At 37.1% G+C, this 22,565-nt stretch overlaps 1 protein-coding gene across 2 annotated transcripts in view; it reads right to left on the bottom strand.

The window, feature by feature from the left end:
* The window catches only part of abcc8 (ATP-binding cassette, sub-family C (CFTR/MRP), member 8), a 96,829-nt gene that overhangs the window by 48,682 nt on the left and 25,582 nt on the right, over window positions 1–22,565 (bottom strand). For both annotated transcript variants that reach the window (XM_084397748.1, XM_084397747.1), the window contains exons 8-17: window positions 21,993–22,157; window positions 21,740–21,895; window positions 18,977–19,111; window positions 18,649–18,811; window positions 8,268–8,308; window positions 8,046–8,191; window positions 5,413–5,518; window positions 4,037–4,153; window positions 3,854–3,926; window positions 3,304–3,409 (exon numbers count right to left, since the gene is read on the bottom strand). In XM_084397748.1, the coding sequence (XP_084253874.1) occupies window positions 3,304–3,409; window positions 3,854–3,926; window positions 4,037–4,153; window positions 5,413–5,518; window positions 8,046–8,191; window positions 8,268–8,308; window positions 18,649–18,811; window positions 18,977–19,111; window positions 21,740–21,895; window positions 21,993–22,157 (1,208 nt within the window). The remainder of the gene's footprint in view (window positions 1–3,303; window positions 3,410–3,853; window positions 3,927–4,036; window positions 4,154–5,412; window positions 5,519–8,045; window positions 8,192–8,267; window positions 8,309–18,648; window positions 18,812–18,976; window positions 19,112–21,739; window positions 21,896–21,992; window positions 22,158–22,565) is intronic.

Below are 22,565 nucleotides of genomic sequence, written 5' to 3'. Positions count from 1 at the left end.
TCTGCCATATGTTGCCACCCCTCAAAAATTCCTGCCCCCCTCTCGCCACCCCATAAATATTTTTCTAGATCCGCCCCTGTGGTGGTGGATGGGTACATCGCAGCCTCTGTTTGACCCAAGGTCAGGTGTGTGGCGTATTTCTGGCGCTCTAATGTTGATGTATTTCTGAAATGGCCTTGGCCTTGATCTACTGACATTTGAGGCATTGTAGGATGCAGTAACATATTTTGGCCTTCTTTTTTTTTGTTCAGTGACCTTTGATTCAAGACCTTTTTGAGGTGATCAGGGATTGTTTCACTGGGATCACATTGGTGAAAAGTGCAGCTTGTGTGTGATTGGCCAGTTGCATCAATGTTTGATACTTAGGGTCATGTGATGCATCTGTCTAAACTTCAAGTTCAGAGGTTGGATTCACCAAGGTCTTGAACTGCTTAAAATGTAACAGAAACAATCTTAAGAATGTAATTCTTTAAAACTACTCTTTTATAATTTAACTGACTTTTATACTTTGCATTCCACAAAAGAGTTCCTAAGAATGGTATTAAAATGGAAGAAGTATTTAAATCCTGTAAATAATCTCTCGACACAAGGATAGCCTCACACTTAAATCCCAAAAGGTAAGATGTTTAATAAAATTAAGGATTACAACATGTGTGTAATATATATATATATACACACATATGATATACATATACATATAATGCACAGTTGTATATATGTTTGTGTGTGTATGTGTGTTAAATAAAACTATCAATTAAAATTGTGTTGTTAATTTAAATAAAACTAAAATAAAATAAAATCTAAATACTAGATGAAAAACTTAAAATAGTACTAAAATGACAAACTAAAATAAAGCTAACTAGAAATACATAAAACTTCAAATAAAATTAATAAAAGTGCAAAAAAATAAAATAATAATAATTAACAAATAATAACAATGACAAAAAGGTTCATAAGAGATCTCCTAATAACCTTTTTTTTTTTATTCTTAAGATTGTTTATTATTATTATTATTATTATTATTATTATTATTATTGAATTAGGCCCCTTTTTTAATCTTATTTCCAAAAAATGCTCCTTTTTTCTTGCCTGGCTAGGAAGATTTGAATTCTGAAAGAGCTTGTTTTCATAGTACATTAAACATTGTCAAAATATCAAGGAAATGTGTTCCTCATGATGACTCACATAAATCATCACACCCAAAATTGATTCTTTGTGGGTCCTCTGATCCCGCTAAAAATTTTGGCTCTCAAAATTGGGAATCAATACCATCGGCAGTCCAATTTTTCCTTTATAGACTCTTTCTGTCTCTTATACAAGCCTGGAACTGAACAGCCACACGAGTTCAGGTCTTCTTTGAAAAGTTAACAAGAGCTGGTAGCACAATAAACAACTTTTCTATTACCTAGAGATTGAGGATAATAGAGTTATACAAGCGTACAAAACAGAACTGCACTAAAAAGACCCTAATCAAACATTTTTTTTTATATAATATCGACTCCAGGAATTACCAATCCCCAAATCATCCACAGCACCATTAAAGCAATTTCAAGCTGTAAATGAAAGGCATTACTCATTACATTGTATTCTCAGCACACAGTGCTCTCCGTGTGTGCACAGATTCAAAGAGCTCTCATCGCAAATGGGATTCCATCCAGTGAACACACCAATCACTTCAACCAGGCCTGAGAAGGAAATTAGGGTGACCAGTTCGGTCATCGATTAGAGCTTTTCAATTCCCATCTTTTATTCAATCTGCCAAATCCCAACCCAGTGTTAAACCAGGAAAGACACGGGGGAAGGAAATATACCTTAGTGATAATTATATTATGACACTTGGGGCCCTATCATACACTCGGCACAATGCAGCCCGACGCAATTGTCATTTTCACGTCCTGCGCCATGTTGTTTAAATAGCAAATGCATTAAAATTGTGTTAAAGCTAAAGCTAAAATAAAATAAAATCTAAATACTAGATGAAAAACTTAAAATAGTTCTAAAATGACAAACTAAAATAAAAATAAAGCTAAATAGAAATACATAAAACTTAAAATAAAATGAATAACAACTAAAAATGTAAAAAACAACAACAACTAATTAACAAATAATAATTAATGATAAAACGGCTGATAAGAGATCTCCTAAGAACCTTTAAAAAAAAAAAAAATGTTTCTTAAGATTGTTTATTATTATTATTATTACTATTATTATTATTGAATTAGGCCCCTTTTTGAATCTTATTTCCAAAATATACTTCCTTTTTTCTTGTCTGGCTAGGAAGTTTTGAATTCTGAAAGAGCGATAAAAATTGTGGCTCTCAAAATTGGGAATCAATACCACCGGCAGTCCAATTTTTCCTTTATAGGCTCTTGCTGTGTCTTACACAAGCCTGGAACTGAACAGCCACACGAGTTCAGGTCTTCTTTGAAAAGTTAACAAGAGCTGGTAGCACGATAAACAACTTTTCTATTACCTAGAGATTGAGGATAATAGAGTTATACAAGCGTACAAAACAGAACTGCACTAAAAAGACCCTAATCAAACATTTTTTTTTATATAATATCGACTCCAGGAATTACCAATCCCCAAATCATCCACAGCACAATTAAAGCAATTTCAAGCTGTAAATGAAAGGCATTACTCATTACATTGTATTCTCAGCACACAGTGCTCTCCGTGTGCGCACAGATTCAAAGAGCTCTCATCGCAAATGGGATTCCATCCAGTGAACACACCAATCACTTCAACCAGGCCTGAGAAGGAAATTAGGGTGACCAGTTCGGTCATCGATTAGAGCTTTTCAATTCCCATCTTTTATTCAATCTGCCACATCCCAACCCAGTGTTAGACCAGAAAAGTGTTTATTGCTAGTTTCAGCCTGACGCAGTTGTCATTTTTACGTACTGCGCCACGTTGTTTAAATAGCAAATGCATTAAAATTGTGTTGTTAATTTAAATAAAGCTAAACTAAACTCAAATCTAAATACTAGATGAAAAACTTAAAATAGTTCTAAAATGACAAACTAAAATAAAAATAAAGCTAAATAGAAATACATAAAAATGTACAAAAATAAAAACTACTTAAATAACAATAATGATAAAAAGGTTCATAAGAGATAAGAGATGTAAAAAAAAAAATTTGCATGCTTTAAGCAAATGCATATGTTTCTCTGTGTCGTACTTGCGGTGTGGACTTCTCTATTATGATAGAATTAGAATGATTATTACAACTTTATAGTTATCGTCCTTGGTGTGAAATGAATGGGCCTTTAGTCTCCAACACTGCGCTCCAGAAGTTCTCACCTGTTCCATATAACTGTGCCAGAGATCTTCTGCATCTCGCCGAGCGCAGCCAGCAGCAGGGATGATTTCCCACAACCCACCTGGCCCACTATCATAGTTAACTGGCCTGCAGAGAGAATGAATCAAGAATCAAGAAACGTGGATTTCACGGAGCAACAAAACACATCTGTGTGTCAAACTGAAACTGAAGATTATGTGGTGAAGGGGATAGTTTTACACAAAAAAACGGTTTAAATTTCATTCTTTCCCACAGAAAAAAAGTATAATTTGGCTTTAGAAACCTTGGAATATATTGTATATTGTAGTCATATGGACTACTTTTATGATACTTCATGTCCTTTTGGAGCTTAAGCAATCATCATTTTTTTTCTTGTAAAAGAGCAGCCTGCATATTATTCAAAATGTCTTCTATAATGAGTTTAGAATGTCGAATTTTCATTTATGGTTGAAGTTAGTAGATCAGGTGATAGCACAAGCCAGATTCGAAGCCACACGAGTGCCATGGCTCAACATTGCCAGCACATGTAGATTTATTTTTGACAGGACTTACCAAAAGGAATCTTAATATCCACATTGGACAACGTTGCAGTTCCATCAGTCCAGCTGAAATATCCACTTGTTATCTAGAATGGACGTAATGGAGACTGACAGTTATTCCTATTCTCAAAGGGCTCTTCACATAGATGAAATTCTTGTTTACTGCCCGAGTGCACATATAACCCATCTTTCTCACCTTGATGCAGGTATCGTCATCCTCCATAGCCAGCGGCTCGTCCTCTTGCTCGCTCTGAAGGGCAAAGCTGTTCCAGTCCTCTCTGACTGGGTGCTTACGGTTCACCACCTTCAGAGGCTTTACAGAGGTGAGAAAAACAACATATCTAATAAAGCTCAGCATGAACATCCTCTTCAACACTGATAACCTCTCCAGGCCTACCAGGATTGTGATATTACAAACATAAATAATGTATAGTCATATGGCTGGATTACTGAAAGCGTGGCAGTATAAGCTTCAAGGCCTATTCACAACAAGAAAATATTTTACTTTCAATCAAAATAATGGATATCTATCTATCTATCTATCTATCTATCTATCTATCTATCTATCTATCTATCTATCTATCTATCTATCCATCCATCCATGGATCTATCTATCTATCTATCCATCCATCCATCCATCCATCCATCCATCCATCCATCCATGGATCTATCTACCTATCTATGGTTCTATCTATGGATCTGTCTACCTACCTATCCATCCATCCATGGATCTATCCATCCATCCATCCATGGATCTATCTACCTACTCATCCATCCATCCATGGATCTATCTATCTATCTATCTATCTATCTATCTATCTATCTATCTATCTATCTATCTATCTATCTATCTATCTATCTATCTATCCATCCATCTATGGATCTATCTACCTACCCATCCATCCATCCATCCATCCATCCATCCATCCATCCATCCATCCATCTATCTATCTATCTATCTACCCATCCATCCATCCATCCATCCATCTACCTATCTATGGATCTACCTACCTACCTATCCATCCATCCATCCATCTATGGATCTATCTACCTATCTATGGATCTACCTACCTACCTACCTACCTACCCATCCATCCATCCATCCATCCATCCATCCATCCATCCATCCATCCATCCATCCATCCATCCATCCATCCATGGATCTATCTACCTATCTATGGATCTACCTACCTACCTATCCATCCATCCATCCATGGATCCATCTATCTATCTATCTATCTATCTATCTATCTATCTATCTATCTATCTATCTATCTATCTATCTATCTATCTATCTATCTATCTATCTACCTACCTATCTATCTATTCATTTTAATTTATTTATTAAATAAAAACATACATTTATTTATTGGTAAATATTTTATTTAATTACAAATAATTTTATTTATTATTTATTTAATAATCATTTATTTATATTATTCACATCAAGAATGCAACAAATTTCAGACAAAAAGCTACATTTTCATTAACCAACCAACCAACTAACATTTATCTATTTATTACACAAGCTTTTGTATCATGGTGCTTTTATGGTGAACTGCCTTGACTTACCAGGGCTTGATACTTGTGATTGGTTGAATTGAGTAGGATAGTTGCTCTGGGCTCCTGTTCACTTCCAATCTCATCACAGGAGAAAAACTCGCTGAGCTTCTGAACACTGGGATAAAGAAAACAATACAGTATTCAGTCACATCAACTGTCAAAATTCTTATTTGCCAATTATTTGTTCACATATTAAGAAATAAGTGACATTCTGAGATGACTATCACCCTTCCTAGAAAATAACCCTTCCAAAGCATATACTTCTGTTTAACTAATAGTTCTATTTACTAAAAGGGAATCTTTTTTTTTTGTGAGAAAATCTGCACTGCCTATTGTGTGCCAGTCAATTCCACTCTGAAATATTATCACCACGATCCAACATGCTGGAAATAAATCCTGAGACTTGGAGACCTCAGACAGATGCTTTTTATTTTCTAGACTAGAAAATATTGTTGCAAGTAGATAAAGTAGAAAATAAACTGGAAACAGCTGATGCGCTATCGTAAAAAAATGTTGATCACTAGCGGGACAAGTCATTTTCCCTCTGGTGCCAAGTCATATATTGAGACCGGTGGCACATATGGCCTATTTATCCAGACAGCACTGATTTATGATTTGTACACTAAATATACAGCCTGCACTCTCTAACATGTGTTCCACATCATTGGGTTGATGAAATTGAAACAGACAGACACACATTTCCATCTTCAAAGGAGAGTCTGTCGGCGACGAGAAAGGAAACCGCACACAGCGCACGGCCGATCCGAAGTGATTTACACACATTGACACCAGAATCACACAGAAACGATTCATTATATTCCTGGGTGGTTAATTAAAACCTGTAAAACCTGAACCCATGTCGTGGGCTGTATATCAGATTTGCTATCGCACAACACCGCACAGAAATTAAGCAGTAAATTATACTATAATTGGTTCAGCAGAAAGAGTCTGTTATAAAAAAAAAGGAGAATATAAATAATCATTTTAATGTTAAAGCCTACTTGATACACACATTTCTAAGGCTTCTAAATGATCAACATGATCAAAACTGCTCAAAAACCTGTTGTACACAATCTAATGCATGCCTTCTGTTATCTGACTGATAGTTTATCATTTTTTAGCAAGTAAAAGGCCTATTAGCATCATTTGCTAAAACTTGTGTGATTTTTATAAAGTAAACATAAGAATAAATGTCAAATTGTTAGTAATATTTCAAGATGAAGAAACTTAGGTTTACTTGATTATCCATACACAATTTTAAAATAATAATAATGGTGAAATATGAGTATCAAATATGATGCATATGATTTTTGAGGAATGTTTATTTGTTCATCTCATCATTGCATTATTGTAAATGTTTTGAAACTACAGAGATTTGATAATAAAACTAAGCATTAAAATATCATCCTACTAAGACATATAGTATTGTTATTGGGAGATATAGAGTGACAACTGATATTTATATGCATTTTATGATCTCATTGATTTACATGACAAGCTATAAGAATTTCAGCCACATAGATATCAGAGACAGCACCAAATTACATATTTTTGAATAAAATGTGGCTGTTTTTTCCTCCTCGAGAGTGAGCTGGCTACGTATTCTCACTATACCATACTTAAAGGGGACATATCATGCCAAATGCACTTTTTTAGCCCTTAAATGCATTTTGTTGTATATTTGGAGTGTTTAGAAGTACAGAAAATATGAAATTATTCTCTTCAGGTGCTTCGTTGATATCTTTATATTCTGTTTTGGTCATATTTTTCAACCTGTTCCGATTTTTCTGTTATCTATGACGTTTTTTGAACTATTACGTCACAGTATTTGCAGCGGAACTGCCAAATAAGGACATTGACTTCCGGCCCAACACTTCGAGCAATCCGCCATTTTTATTTCTCGCTGCAATTTTGTAGTCCAAGCTAAAGGATGCAGAAGTTACGAGAGGGTAAGTTAAAATGTTCGGTTGTTGGATGTAGTAACCTACACGCTTCATTATACCGTCTAATGTAGATAAACTGCCGCGCTTGTGACAAGGCTGGAGGCTGTTGACATTTTGTTAATAACGTGTGAATAAAAAGTTTCTGTGCTGCTAGATAATCGTATCTCTGCTATCAAACTACAAAAATGACCGAACGGTGTGGAGTTGAACCTCTGCAACCTGGAGAGGGGGCGGGGTATGAAGTGTCTCAATTGTATTTAAAGAGACCGCACCAAAACGAGTTGCTCTCAGACGCACATCAGAAAAGGGGTAGAAAAGGGGCCCGTGGAGCTATAATAATGAGGAATTCAGACCCAAGCATTGCAGTTCCGCTTTATATAGACTACAAATGTATGACTTATATGTAAAAAGGAACAATTTAAAAGCATGATATGTCTCCTTTAATAAATCATAAAAACCTGATGTATCAAAGATGATGCTCAACAACTGAAAAAAAAACCATAAGAAAACTTTTTTTTCAAGTTGTCTAAAGGTTCAATAAACGGTAAATTTTTTTATTAACTTACTTAAAAAAAAATCTACAGAGTTTACAGGATTAAAGGATCATTTTTCAAAACCTACTGTGGCGGCTTTTAATTAAATTTTCATGTAATTTTTCATTTTATTTATCTCACCCTGTATCGATAGCATGCAACTGACCTGACCAGGGCTTTGACGGTGGAGCGCACGACACTGGACAGCAGGAAGAGAGGAGTGACCAGGATATGGAAGAGCGAGAGGGAGGCGAAGGCCACGGCGGGGGACAGGTCCGCATCATCCGACAGATGCACATGAGCCACGAACGTCTGAAACAAACGTGATCTTTTCATCTGTCGTGTTTACACTTTCAGTATGAACAGATATTGAATGCTGTATACTTACAACGAGAACCGCTGCAATGGGAATAGCAGTGTTCATAAATACTGTGAAGACAAACAAAAAACACTGTTGCTCATTCATTTGCAAAAAAAAGATGCAGATAGGTATACAAATGTCAGTGAACACACGGATCTGTCTATCTTCGCCTTTTTCTATCCATGTGTTCGTGTGCTGTAACTTGATTTACTAGTACCTAGTAATTTCCCAGTAGAATATAGATTGAGTCAGATACATCTATGTAGTAAAGACATATTGAGATGTATAGTACATAATTTCTCCAGCGCCCAGGTGAGCATGCGATTTCAATAAAGAACATAAGAACATTGACAATGATCTATCAGTGTTGTGCTGAGATACATGGCTCGCCAGACACCCGTAAGCATGATTCATTTCTCCATTATCTTGGACCCAAAGCTCAGAGGATTTTCTACACTTGTACAGCTCATGCATCTGCACTTACAGCTCTGATAGCTAAATTAAATGTTAATTGTTACATGACATTAAGGGCTAGATTTACTAACAATTGCGCCAGCGCAAACCCTCTTTTGGCGTTAAAAAACTACTGTCAGGAACTCAGGATTTACTAAAAATTAGCGCTGAAAAGGCGTAGACAGGGTTATTTTTGCGGCTGAGTTTATTGCATATGCATTTGTAGGAGTTTCCCTTTCAGACGCAAAATTTATGGTAGTAGAGTATTTCACTGAATCACGCAAGGTGATTTACTAAGGTTTGCGCTCGTCTTTTACTGGTATTTGCACCATTATTTACCGCCCCTGTCTTAAACCAGACGCTAATTTGAGCTGCTCCTGGTAGATTGCGTTGGTCATTATGGAAATGATCCGGCTGCGTCAGTAGATCATGCGCACAACCTTCTACTCCCATATTTTGGAACTGCTGCGCTCACACACTAATTTGCCCTGTTTAGTAAATCTGGCCCTACATGTCATTGATAAATAAACTGCACAATAATATATATATTGTATCTGTATCTGTAAAATATATATAGTATAATTTATGCTACATAAATGTTGGAGATCAACTTTGGTGATCTCATGCTGTCAGATTTAAATGTGCATTATGTACATGTACAATTTCCGTCTTGTCACAAATGTATTTCTGTAAAATTTTCTTTGTTAAAAACAAAACTTTTTTTTGTCATTATTTTAATGCAATTATTTTATTTTTCCAGCAATTAAAAAATACATTGCTAAATCTTATATACAATAAATACATATATTGTATTATGAAAATAAAAAGCACATTAAAAGTAAAAAAATAAACAAAATAGATAAATAAATGATTTATCTATTAATAATAAATGAATTAAAAAAGTGAATAAATAAGTAAAGAAAAAGATTTACTGATGTAATGAAAAATATTTGTCTTGTAAAATACAATAAAATAGATCGAAAATAAAAAGTAAATAAATAGATAGATAGATAGGATACAACTAACCATCTATCCATCCATCCATCCATCCATCCAACTATCCATCCATGTATCCAACTATCTATCTATCTATCCATCTATCCATCCATCTATCTATACCAGCAAGAGGGGGAAAAAACTTTTTTCTGAGTGAGTCCTGAACACAGAATCATGCTTCCAATGTTCATGGTGAAAAGTGCAATTCCATTAATGCTCTTGCTCTTCTAAACAGCTTGAGATGGAAGTGTCACAGTTGAGTGAATCCTACATTTGGCTTCAAACAGAAAGTGCACATTCAAGCTGCTGATTACTGAGGGATGCTGTATCTGCAGAAAGTGTTTGCCAGCTGGCTGCTGACATAATTGAATCAATCTTGATAATTAATTAACAAAATTGGTCGAAAGTAAATTAACAAATACCAGAATCTGATAAGGCAATTGCAATTAAGTAATTGCTGATAAGTAAGTGCTATTTGCTGCAAACCCTTTACTTTGAGGAACCGATATGACTGAGAGGTTTAAGTATGTTTCCCGCTATTGGTCTCACAAATTTACACCTTCACTTTCCATTAAATTAGACTTGACTGCATTCATAACTCATGAATGTCTGTTCAGGTCTTAATTAGTACCCTATGGACTATCTTAAATCCCTACAATCCCTCATAGCTGACAACTATAAATATCAAAGGTATTTCATGTCATACTGCACAATGACACATTCCTGCACCGGCCCACATTGATTCAGCACCACGCACGTACTATTCTTTGAGATGCTTCAGATTCAGCTACACATGTTTTTGACCCAGTTTCATCCAGATGTTACTGAAATAGTTGTGGCTTTCGGGTCTAGGACTCTGACAGCTACTGAAAGCTCTTTTTCCCTTCTTATACTGTACATGTTTAAATACATACCACTCAAATGTTTGTGGTTTTCGAAAGAAGTCTCTTATGTTTACCAAGGCTGCATTTATTTAAAAACGGTAATATTGCAAAATATTATTACAATTTAAAATAACTGTTTTCTATTTGAATATATTTGTAAAAATTTTTTTACTGTAGCTCCAACAATATTCATCCAGAACAATTGAAAACGAGTGAGTGAGGGAACGCGGGTTTGTGTGTCAACTACCTGTCGGAGAGATTAGAGAGCGAAAAAACGCAGCTGGTATCGTGTATTCTGCGGAAGAGTTTCAGATATTTCAGTATCAATATGTATCGAAAAATCAATATTCGATTGCAAAACTATTGCACGTAGTTTATTATTTTAGATGCCTTTTTAAAAGACTACAATAAAAAAATAAAAAAAGTATATTATATAAAATATATATATATATATATATATATATATATATATATATTATATTATAGTATATACACACACCACAATCATCAAAAATATAGAAAATAACACAAAGTGAAAATAAAAGTGGTATTTTGGGTCAAGGTAACAAAAGCTACATTTACTATGGTAAATACACAAGTCTAACATTAACTTTTAATAAAATATATGGACACTGATCTTGATTAAAATAAACATGCAAATCCATGCAAATCCTTTCCAGTTAATAAAACTGGAACACGATGTTTGTAAACCAAAAAAAAGGATTTGCATGTTTATTTTAATCAAGATCAGTGTCCATATATTTTATTAAAAGTTAATGTTAGACTTGTGTATTTACCATAGTAAATGTAGCTTTTGTTACCTTGACCCAAAATACCACTTTTATTTTCACTTTTAACAAACAAGTTTGTAAACAAGTTTGTAACACGATGTACCACTTATGTAATGTATTGGTATAGGACTGGTTTCACAGACAAGGCTTAGATTAAGCCAGATTTAGGCCTTAGTTCAATTAGAACATTTGAGTAGCTTTTATAAATATGCCTTAAAAAAAAAAAAAAAAAATTACTGATGTGCATCTTTAGACAAAACAATGGCACTATATTTTAAGATAGGTCAGTGCAAGCTGCTTTTAGTTTAAACAGCTCAAACATGCATTTTAGTCAGGGACTAGCCTTAAAGGGTTAGTTCACCCAAAAATGAAAATTCTGTCAGTAATTACTCACCCTCATGTTGTTCCAACCCCGTAAGACCTTCGTTCTAAGACACTATAACTTGCTGGCCCAGAAAATGTATTAAAGACATCGTTAATATAGTCCAAGTGACTCCAGTGGCTCAATCTTAAGTATATCAAGCGACGAGAATACTTTTTGTGCGCAAAACCAAACAAAAATAACGACTTTATTCGCTTTTCATTTCCTTCTCTCTGGGCCTCGAGTCTTTTCACGTAGTGTTTAAGCGTAGCGCGTCTGTGTTGCACGTCACCACAAAAAGTATTCTCGTCGCTTTATAAACTTAAGATTGAGCCACTGGAGTCACTTGGACTATATTAACGATGTCTTTAATACATTTTCTGGGCCAGCAAGTTAACGTTATAGTGTCTTAGAAGCCTGTGGAGGAGTGATCCAGCACTCAGATTTAATCAAAAATATCTTAATTTGTGTTCCGAAGATGAACAAAGGTCTTAAGGGGTTGGAACAACATGAGGGTGAGTAATTACTGAACAGCGTTAATGCATGTCTTTCAAAATAAAAGTCTTGCATCAGAAGAACATGTAGAATTGCATTTTTTGTTGTCATTATTTCTTTGACTACACACTCTGCGACCCACTCAAAATGATCTTGTGGCCCACCAATTGAGAAACACTGCTTTAGAGTCTAGGAAGAGTCATTGAATTCAGTGAATGCTTCATACGAGTACATGGTCACTTCAGGCTATTAATAACCCTGGAGCTAGTGGTTTCTATGGAATTGTTGAAAATCAATATTTCTATGGAAAAAAATGAATGGGAATTTTGCTCTATAGAGACTGAACATTGACATTTAACCAGAGACTGTAGTAGCTATCATCATCTCTTGCCTCTGAGCAAGTTTGCTCATTGCCTCCGAACCAAACTAGTATAGCACTGTGTATAGAAGGAATGGCCTGGAGTCATCCCTGCTGACATGGTCCATTTCTCTGCTGTGAGGGATGAACCACCTATATGACCTTTATGTGCTGGGAAGGACTGATGACACTGAAATGCCATTTGTGTCTACAATGGATTGCCAAGTTCAATCCACTACTAAATTTTCAGAAAAAAAGAAATAACTTTGATCACAGTACCTACAGGGTCCGTGGGATGATACTGTCAAAGTGATTGTTTCCTTTGAGTTCTGCTGCATCAATCTATCAGCTATTTTATTTTACTGCTATGTACTTCTGTGGGTCTACAGTTTAAATCACACTGATGGGACTTCCTTCCCCAACTGTTTGCTGTCTGCCAGGGTTTGCCCATTTTCTGCTGAAAATGGGAAAATTGGGGTTTTGGTGTCCTCTATTGGCCTCCAGGTTAGTATGTTCTGCTATATTCTTGTTGAGTTCATTTGTGATTCTTTAACTTAGCTGTTGTTCATTGAAGAATATATGTTGAATTGAAATCTGTAGATCTTTTAAAAGAGCAATAGGAATTGAGTGATCCTCTGAAAAAATACCAGTAGGGAAGAATATTGATTCAAATTGAATGTTACATGAACCTGGTGTCTCTTGGCACCACTGCATGCAGAATGTTCTCCTGCTGAGCAACACAGTCCTTCTCCTATTGCCAGTGTCGCAAAAAAAGCAGCAAAAAAAAAGATCAGAGAACAAACAGGTCTTATGGTTGAAAGACTGCGTAACCTTGACATAAATCAAAACAACTTTAGAGAGCAGCACTGTTAGAGTCATATTCCACTTAAGAACTTAGCATTCTTTTCTTTCAAAAGTTAGTTGATGTTTTGCTTGCAATTTCAAGCTTGAAAAAAAAAAAAACACACCCATGCATAGACATTGGTGTATTTTCTTGTTTTCCTTCTCTTAAATAGTTTTTGATAAGAATCGTATAACAAAATTATTCTTTTTATGCATAATGCGTTTTGACTTCCCAGCAAGCTATTGTCATGGGTTGAGTTATGGTAACGCACACGAACACGAAAATGAAGGTAGTAGGCAGTCTTTTAATTAATCCACAGGTAAATCCATACAAGGAGAACAGCAAACCAACACAATCATACAACAGACGAGACCCGACAGGGAAGAACAGAAACAAGGGAAATTAAATACACCGGCAAACAAGGATAATTAGACACGCTTGAGTGTCAAAATCAAATCTGTAACTATGACAACAAACAAGGCAGGGGAAATTGTAAGAACAAAAACAAAGTCCAAACTGATGTGCCTGTGACATTATAGGCTTGTTCGACTTGAACCGGCGCTGCACAGGCCGATCAGTTTATGACATCAAAGTACCGCGAGAGCAATTGAAAAGCATAAGGTGCCGTCTACTTTCTATTCGCTCTCGCGGTACTTTGATGTCATTCATCGATCGGTCTGTGCAGCGCCGGTTCAAGTCGAACAAGCCTTATACCTCCTCCTGGAAAGGTGTGGTCTCGCGACGGCAGATAAATGGTGGAGGACAGGTGGACAACGAGAGTCCGGGAGGGGGATCAAAGGGAAAGTTGAGGGTGGTACTAGTGGTGTGATCCAATGAATAGCCTTGAACAAGGACAGGCAGGTGATGACCCAGGCCACAGTCAGAACTGAGATCCATGGCCGGAGGGAGAAGCCATGGAGGAAGGCACCCAGACAGCACCTTGGGTGTGACCAGAGGCGATGGCGACATAAGAGGAGGAGCCCACCATGCAGCCGAAAAGCCGATGTAGTGTAGAGACACCGAAGACCTGGGAGGCTGCAACGGAGCCGCAACGACGACCCCCCAAGATGGAAGCAGGGATCCAGAGGGCAGAGGTGGAGCTGGAGGAACAAAGGGCAGAGGCGGAGCCTGAGGGAGGGCGGAGCTAGTCGAAGTTGTAGGGGGTGGAGGGCCGGAGAACAGTAGATGGCCTGCAGGTCCATGTCGAAGGTGGTGCAACCCAGGTGGAGCTGGTGGTGCCAGGGAGCCCGGCGAGGTCAAATGCCCAATGGTCCTTGCTAAAGTCAAGGAAGGAAGGAGTGGCCAAGGAGCCAAGGCGATGGGTCAAGGTGAACTGGAGCATTCTGAGGCTGAAGGTAGAGCGACGGACTCCCCATGCCCAGGAGGAGGTGGCTCACAGCAAGCACAAGATATTGCCACACCATTGAGATCCTGGGGTGGTAATGAGGGACTGATGGGAGACAGTGATGACTGGATGGCAGGAGTGGCTGATGACTGGAGAGGAGACTGAAGAGAAGCACTGGGATTGACAATAGACATTAATTCCAAGGTTGTAGTTTGGAGAGGAGATGGGAGAGGGAGGTTAGGCAGGACCAGCGGGTCTCATGATGACGATTAGAATTCGGGCAGGATTAGAGGAGACAGGGGATCCAACTCTCCAAACACAAAACAACAGTACATTAAAGCTAATAGACTCTCACTTTCAGTGGCGGAAGGATGGACGGGGCTCACTTCCATACCCTCGTAATCCACAAGGGCTCCCACGGTGATGGATGGTGCAGCCAGTTCACACACCTGGTCAGATGCGGCTAGCTCAGGCTCCAGGGTAATCCAGCTCAATAGCTCTTCTTGGCACGGGCTCAAACATCACGGCGGAGGCGGGCTCTTGGTCTGCGTTGGGCTCGTATGTTCGCTCCTCGTAGCGGGGTGGTCTCTGGCTGGGCACTGGGTTGTGAGTGGGGCTGGCGTCATCATAAGCTGGTCCGATGGTCAGCGATGATCCACAGGATACCAGCACCCACTCCACTTAATCGATAAAGCTCCCCCAAGGGCCCTCCCCGGACCAATGCTCTTTTGGTGTGGTGTTCACGCTGGCATGTAGAAATGTGCAGAGGCAGTCATCCGGGAAGTTTGATAGATGTGATAAAAAGAGGAAATCCCCCAGGTGTTCCATGAGGGAACGGTCCCTTGTTCAAGGCATATTAACAAAAAGACGAGACTGTCCTTGTTTAAAAAGCCAAAAAACACATAGCGTGGATCGCTTCTTGGGTCTTCTGTCTCGTGTTATGTTAACACACATGAACATGAAGATTAAAGTAGTAAAGTAGCAGTTTTTATAAATAAATCCAATATAATTTTTAATAATAAATCCACAGGTAAATCCATACAAGATGAACAGCAAACCAACACAACCATACAATAGACGAGACCAGACAGTGATTAACAGAAACAAGGGAACTTAAATACAAGGATGATTAGACACACATCAGAACTGAGTGACAAAATCAAATCTGTAACTCTGACAACAAGGCAGAGGAAACGGTGAGAACGAAAACAAAGTCCAAACTGAGGTGACTTTGACAGCTATGAGGCGGAAATATGAAAATATTGATCTCAGAGGAGCCCTCACAACTTGTTGAAAATCATTTGGAATATTTATCTATCTATGATTTATCGAAATGGATTTTTAGCATTAAAATAGTAATAAAAAAAATTATCAATAAATAATCAATCTTTCAAATAATGAAAAAATATAAACAATTATTTAATATTTATTAAAAAAATACATACAAAAATATACATTATATACTTAAATATCATAACATCACATTTTATATACACAAAATTATTCAACACAGTATTATTATTAAAATATGTATTGATATTTATAGAATTATAATATTTATATTTATTAAAATGTATATTTATACAGTATAAAACATTTTTGATAAATACATATATATACGTATATCGTCTGCCTGTTTCTGATTAATGTGAAGTATCTGCCAGTCCAATGTCGGCCAAGACGGTCGTTCAGTGAAAATTTGTCTGTTCCATGTCTGTCAAGAGTGAGTAATGTGTCTGTCCTGTGTCATCCTAAAGAACTGATTTTAAAGTTCCTGTCTGCACTGCCCAATCCTGCCCTGCCTGTCTCCTCTCAGCCTTTCAGCTCTTCCCATGCTGGCTCTGCCTCTACGCCTGGTGCTTCGAGTTCACCAGTTCAGCCCCAGTGTTGACCGCATTTATCTTCCAGATCTTCCTTGCCCCTCACTCCATCTCAGCTAGTTGACCAGTCGGCTCCGCCTTGGCACCTCACCCCTTAGGCTCCACCTGGGACCGTCGTCCATACAGCTTGGCCAGGCTCCCGCCGGTTCCACCTTGGTCAGTCGTTGGTTTGCCTGCGCCTTCAGATACGCTTCGTCCCTCCACCCCTTCGGCTCTGTCTGGCTTCTCCTTCCCTCTGGCTCCACCTTGGTCCTCGGTCGCACCATCTTCACCTTAGTCCTCTACCACCCCGGCTCCACCTCAGTTGCTAGTCTCTGCAGCTCCGCCCTGCCCTCCAGGACCTTCGATGTTGCCCGATCTCATCAGCTCTTCAGCTCTGCCTGGGTCTCCACCACCATGGGCTCAGTCTCGTCACTCGTCTCCCTGAAAAAGTTGACCAAGCCTTCTACATGGCTCCTCCTGTCCTCGACTCCGCCTTGGGCCATCGTCTTGCGACTGCTGCTGGGGGTTCCACCCTGGTTCCTCCCACCTTCTTCTCCGCCCTGGCCTTGCTTGACCCATGTCCCTGCTCTGCGTCCCCCACATAGGCCTCCTTCCTTCCTCCTCAGTTGGACTATTGTTTACTATTGTTTAAAAAGGACTATTTACTGCTGCACCTAGATCCTTTCCTTCTATATCTATATCTATATCTATATCTATATATATATATATATATGTGTGTATTTGATTAAGAGATATATAGTTTATGATGTTTACAATTTACACTAAACATGGTAATTGTCTAAAATGAGATTACTACATTTTGTCCAACACCATTTGCAATGATGCCAGTAGGCAGTGACCATGTTGTGTGAATCTGGCAAGCTGGGAGAATCAAGTTTTATGTCTCTGACAAAAATTGTTGCTGATAAAGAGTGCAAGCTGCTATTATACGCAGTCTTATCAATTATTTAGTGAAAAATAGGTGTTATTGTTGCTTTAAGGCGAGACACGGCAGGCAAAAACATCGTTTTTTTTTACTGGTCAATTTTGAGATTTTTGGATATTTGTCTTCAATAACATGTCTTCTTTCAGACTTGTGTTGAAAAAAAGTCTGAAATACACATTTAGGTCTTTATTTTATTACACTTTGTCTGTTTGCGTCTGTAGATTTCTCATAAATTCAACAAAAGTTCGCGTTCTAAATCAACATGCTGCTCCGTGATCTCTGCCGTCAGCCTGTCATCACATGCACCGTTAGGAAGCTCTTTCTCTTGTGTACAATCCCGTCGGATCCAAATATGGTCATTTCCTTTTTATCAGCAACCAATCGTGAAAGTAAAAGGGCTGAATGCGCAATCTCATTGGCTGATGAAAAATCTTTAAAGCCCGTTTTCTCAAAATGACTTTTCTCTCATACTCCAAGTCCGAAATCTCCACTTCAGTAGCACCTATATACACCAAACTTTCCAGACTTGTACCTAGTTATATTATGAAGACATTTACAGAGGGATTTGTAAATGTATTATTCCTAGCCTGATTTATATAACATTTTATTCCAAAAAACATGGCGAAAATCTTTTTTTTAAGGCTATTGACAGTATATTCTGATTTACAGGATAACAAAAGTAGATATCCATAAATCCCTCTGTATTTTTTTTCCCCATCTAATATGTGAACACAATGAAAAAATAATTTTTAACCTTTATCCAATACTCAGATATCGTTTTTTTAAATATATGCAAATTAGTGCATATTTGATTAGATATTGCCTGATTTGCATATTTAAACATTAAATTACAGAAAACTTGTAATACATTTTTTTTCTCATCTTAATGTAGGTAATCAACTGGGAAAGTTTCATGGTGATATCTGCTAGTTAAAAATTGTACCCTATTCACCTGTAGTGTCTCGCCTTAATAATAAGAACCCTGTTTGACATCTCTAACCCCATGTAACAAACATGTTTGCTCTCCGTCACTATTCTTCTGTGAGGTAACTGTGAAAGCTAAGGTGTCTTACTGGATATGGAGGTGTACAAGGCAAAGGTCTGCAGGCTAGTTAGCTCCTTGCCGCGGGTCTCCTCCACACTTGAGCAGAAGATGTGTTCCCAGGCATACAGCTTCAAGAGTTTGATACCCCGCAGCAATTCATTGGTCTTCTTCAGCCGCTCGCTGGAATACTCCTGAGGTCGTCACATAAATGATACATTAGTTACAATACATTAGAATCTATATATTTGACAGGCTTATCATTTGGACAAGCTCTGGCTTTCCTGCGCAAATATCATTTGTATTTGAACAAAGTCACTTGACTGCATGTTATCAAGAAAATAAACAAAGTAGCTCACCAATGTGCTTTTCTGTGCATCTGATAACTTGGTGGCCACAAAGTACTGCACCGGAGCCAGGAGGGTGATGACTGTGGCCCCTATCAAGGCACTTATTCCCAGGAGGTAGTAAAGGAGGATGACTCCCACTATGATCTGAAACCAAGAGGAAAATGTACTTCTGATATCAATTTTACATTCAGTGGCACTTTTGTCACAGCAAATGATAAAGATGTGCCAGGTATTTTTATAATCACGAGAGTCAGGGGTTTTCATAGATTTTATGCCAAGAACCCACAAGTATGATGACCCCCCTTTCTAAAATATAAAATAAGCTATATATTTTCATGCATAAAGACACACTTAACTACCTGGAAAATGATTACTTTGTATTACGTTGACACTGAAATATCATAAATATCAAGGCAGTTTTACAGAGGTTTCTTTCATTAAATAAAATGCAGATTTATACTTTATTTATTTCTGTTAAAACTAGGGCTATCAACAAAGCAAAACAATTAATCATATAATTTAAAACGTAACTATCAAATTCTGTAAATGTGCTTAATTATTGAGTTAAACATAATAAACAAGTTTAACATTATAAACATTTAATTAAAGTAACATTTTAACTTTGAACATTTAAAAAAATAAAATAATTGGACTCAAATTTCCCCCAGACACCCTTGTGGACCCTTGGACCCCTGTTGGAAAACATATACTTTTGTGTTGTGAAAAATAAGAAAAAGGAGAAAATATATGATGAATATTACATAATTAATAGTCTCACTATGGAGAAGCTGAGCACGTGGTTTGAACTACATATATGCAGCAAGAAAAAAGAAAAAAAAGAAAGAGCCTTAGGGGACTAATCAAGGTTTGCACAAAGGCAGCCAGGAGTAACCCCAAGAGCGGTGTACGTGCCATGCTCAACGTAGGGACTGACTTAATAGTTTTACTTGATATTTCCTGCTTGTGAGACTTGTCGAATGTGTGTGTGATATATATATATATATATATATATATATATATATATATATATATATATATATATATATATATATATATATCCAAAAACGCTACTTTTCTGGAAATGGAAAAAACACTGTATTTTTAAACAATTAAACACTGAGAACTTTGGACATACGTGTTTTGTCTGTCATTAGATAGGCTGCATCTAAGGCAGTAAATGCATCGCATTACGTTTTCATCAACTTACAGGTTATAAAGTTTATTATAGTTTGAATTATCTTTCACGATAGAAGTGTGTGGAGTTATGAGGTTTGACTGACAGTTTGAGGACGGTTTAGTCAAAAGCTCTTTTTAATACTTTTCATTGGTTCAATTTTTGCGAAACCCACAGACAGACGTAAAGGGTGACCAATAATAATAACTGAAGAGAAATTTTTTTTAAATGACAAAATAGAGATAGCAATTATAGTGCCCGACAGCGACGATATACACACACACAATCTGTTTTACAACAAACGTTCTCTAGGACTATTTCATGAGTAATCTGATGACTTAATTGTTGGTGTTGTTGAATTTTTGCTCTGCCACAAATGAGTGTATTTTTATTACTAATATACACTAATATCTTCATTCAAGAGCCAAAAAAACAACAACAAAAAACAAAACAAAAACGTTTCAACAAGTGGCACTATGCATTTTACAAGATGAGGATTTTAAGGACAAAAATACTGTCATACACAGTGTGAAATATCAGGATCTATTTTTAGTCTGTCTAACCTCAGGAGAAACAGTCGATAGCAGAAGCAGTGAGAGGAATACTGAGTGGGTTTGCAACATTTTAATATTTTGTTTTCTTCAGCTCAGAATCTATGTGTATCCAGCTCATGTCATGCCATTCAAAGGTAGGTAAGAGTGAACTTGTTTATGGGGGAACAAACGTGAAAACGATTGAAAATTACTGGAAATTTGTTTTACATAATAATTATTTTAGGAAGGTGACGATATGTAAGATTACATCCATAAAGTGTCGAGGAAGTTCTTTTTATTATTGAATTACAATTCATTTTATTATTCAATGCAGATATACATTGAGTTCTGTTTGCATTCCTTGTGCATTCTGACACAGATAGAGAAAACAGAACCTGTTTTTTTATTTTTTTATGTGTGTGAATGAAAGAAAGAGCATTCTTGCTTAAATTTGCATTAATAATGTAATTACACAAATTGCCAAATCAAATAATTAAACAATGGAGAGAAAAAAAAAATCCTCCTCTTAACTTGAATGAAGTGAAAAACCGAATGTGTTTAAGTGTTATGATCTACAAAACATTTATATGGTAATCGCAATTAAATGTATTAATTGACGGACCGAAATCAGGCGTTATATACATGTATTTGTATAAATGACAGGGCAATTATAAAATAAAGCAAAGACAAAAATGGTTGCCATTAGATATTGAGAATCTCTGATCTAAATAAAATAAAAGGGCACTACCTATACATCATCCTTAGATACAGGGAAACAGATTAATACGTCTCTAAAATAGTCTAGATAAAATCAGATTATACTTCAGAATTAATTGACTCTTGCTGGGATTGGACATGTTGCACACAAAATCTCTTCCTATGTGGGTCCAATGCAGATAACATCACAGATAACAAATGACGTGATGGAATACCACATTCGGCCAAGGTTTCAAACTCATAATTACATGAGGAGGTGTGCAGTGGTGTGACGGTATGGCTGCAATCCCATCATGCATTCTGAACGGATACAGTACCATAGTTAAAATACTAGAACCTCAGGCTTACCTGAACTGGCATTGCGAACAGGTTGGGACACAGGAAGAAGAACCACATCAGTTGGTTAGTGTCTATTGCGACGAGATTGCAAATCTGGCCCACCGTTATTCCCCCCATGGACATGTTGGAGGTGCAGAGACGCATTATTTTATTGAAAATCTTTGTCTGGAAGTAAAAATGAAAATCATATTATTATGACTTGAACAGTCAAAAGTTCTGAATTCATTGCTTGTTTTATTGATCGATAGACCGTTGTGCTGACCTGAATGGCTCCTCTCAAATTGATTCCAGTCTCGATGGCAACGAAGTAGGAGGCCTGGAGGAACGTTCTCTGGAGGAGCAGGGCGAAGAACAGGAGCACGGCGAGGACGTAAGCATTGGCGAGGAACTCCTGGGAGGAGATGAAATACATTCCAAGATGCTTCACCTGCAACACACCAAACCAATTAGCTTAACACTCCTTGACAATCGCCTGTACTGTACATTTAGTTTTCATTTCTACATTTTACATGCTAAACCAGCTTTTTAAGCTGCAGTCCGTAACTTGTGGCGCTCTAGCGGTTAATAAACAGAACTGTATTATATAAATTTTGTACATTTTTAACAGAAAAAAAATGAAGAATTGCAGCTTTAATGATACTAGTACTTGTCTTTTCCTACTACTACTTTTCCAGAAACACTGCTGACAGAACAATAAGTCTTCAGACAACTTTTCAACCGTAACAATTTCGTTTTCTCTATTAGAAGCCATCTATGAATATGACATATTTATAATTGAATCAAGACGTTCAGTTATTACTTTCAGAAGTGTGTCCCCTCAAATAGGATTTCAAAT

Source organism: Rutilus rutilus (genome assembly GCF_951802725.1).
Source record: "Rutilus rutilus genome assembly, chromosome: 23".
In the NCBI taxonomy this organism is placed as follows: Eukaryota; Metazoa; Chordata; class Actinopteri; order Cypriniformes; family Leuciscidae; genus Rutilus; species Rutilus rutilus.
The sequence above is the reverse complement of the archived record's forward strand: the minus strand, read 5'-3'. Positions and strand labels throughout refer to the sequence as shown.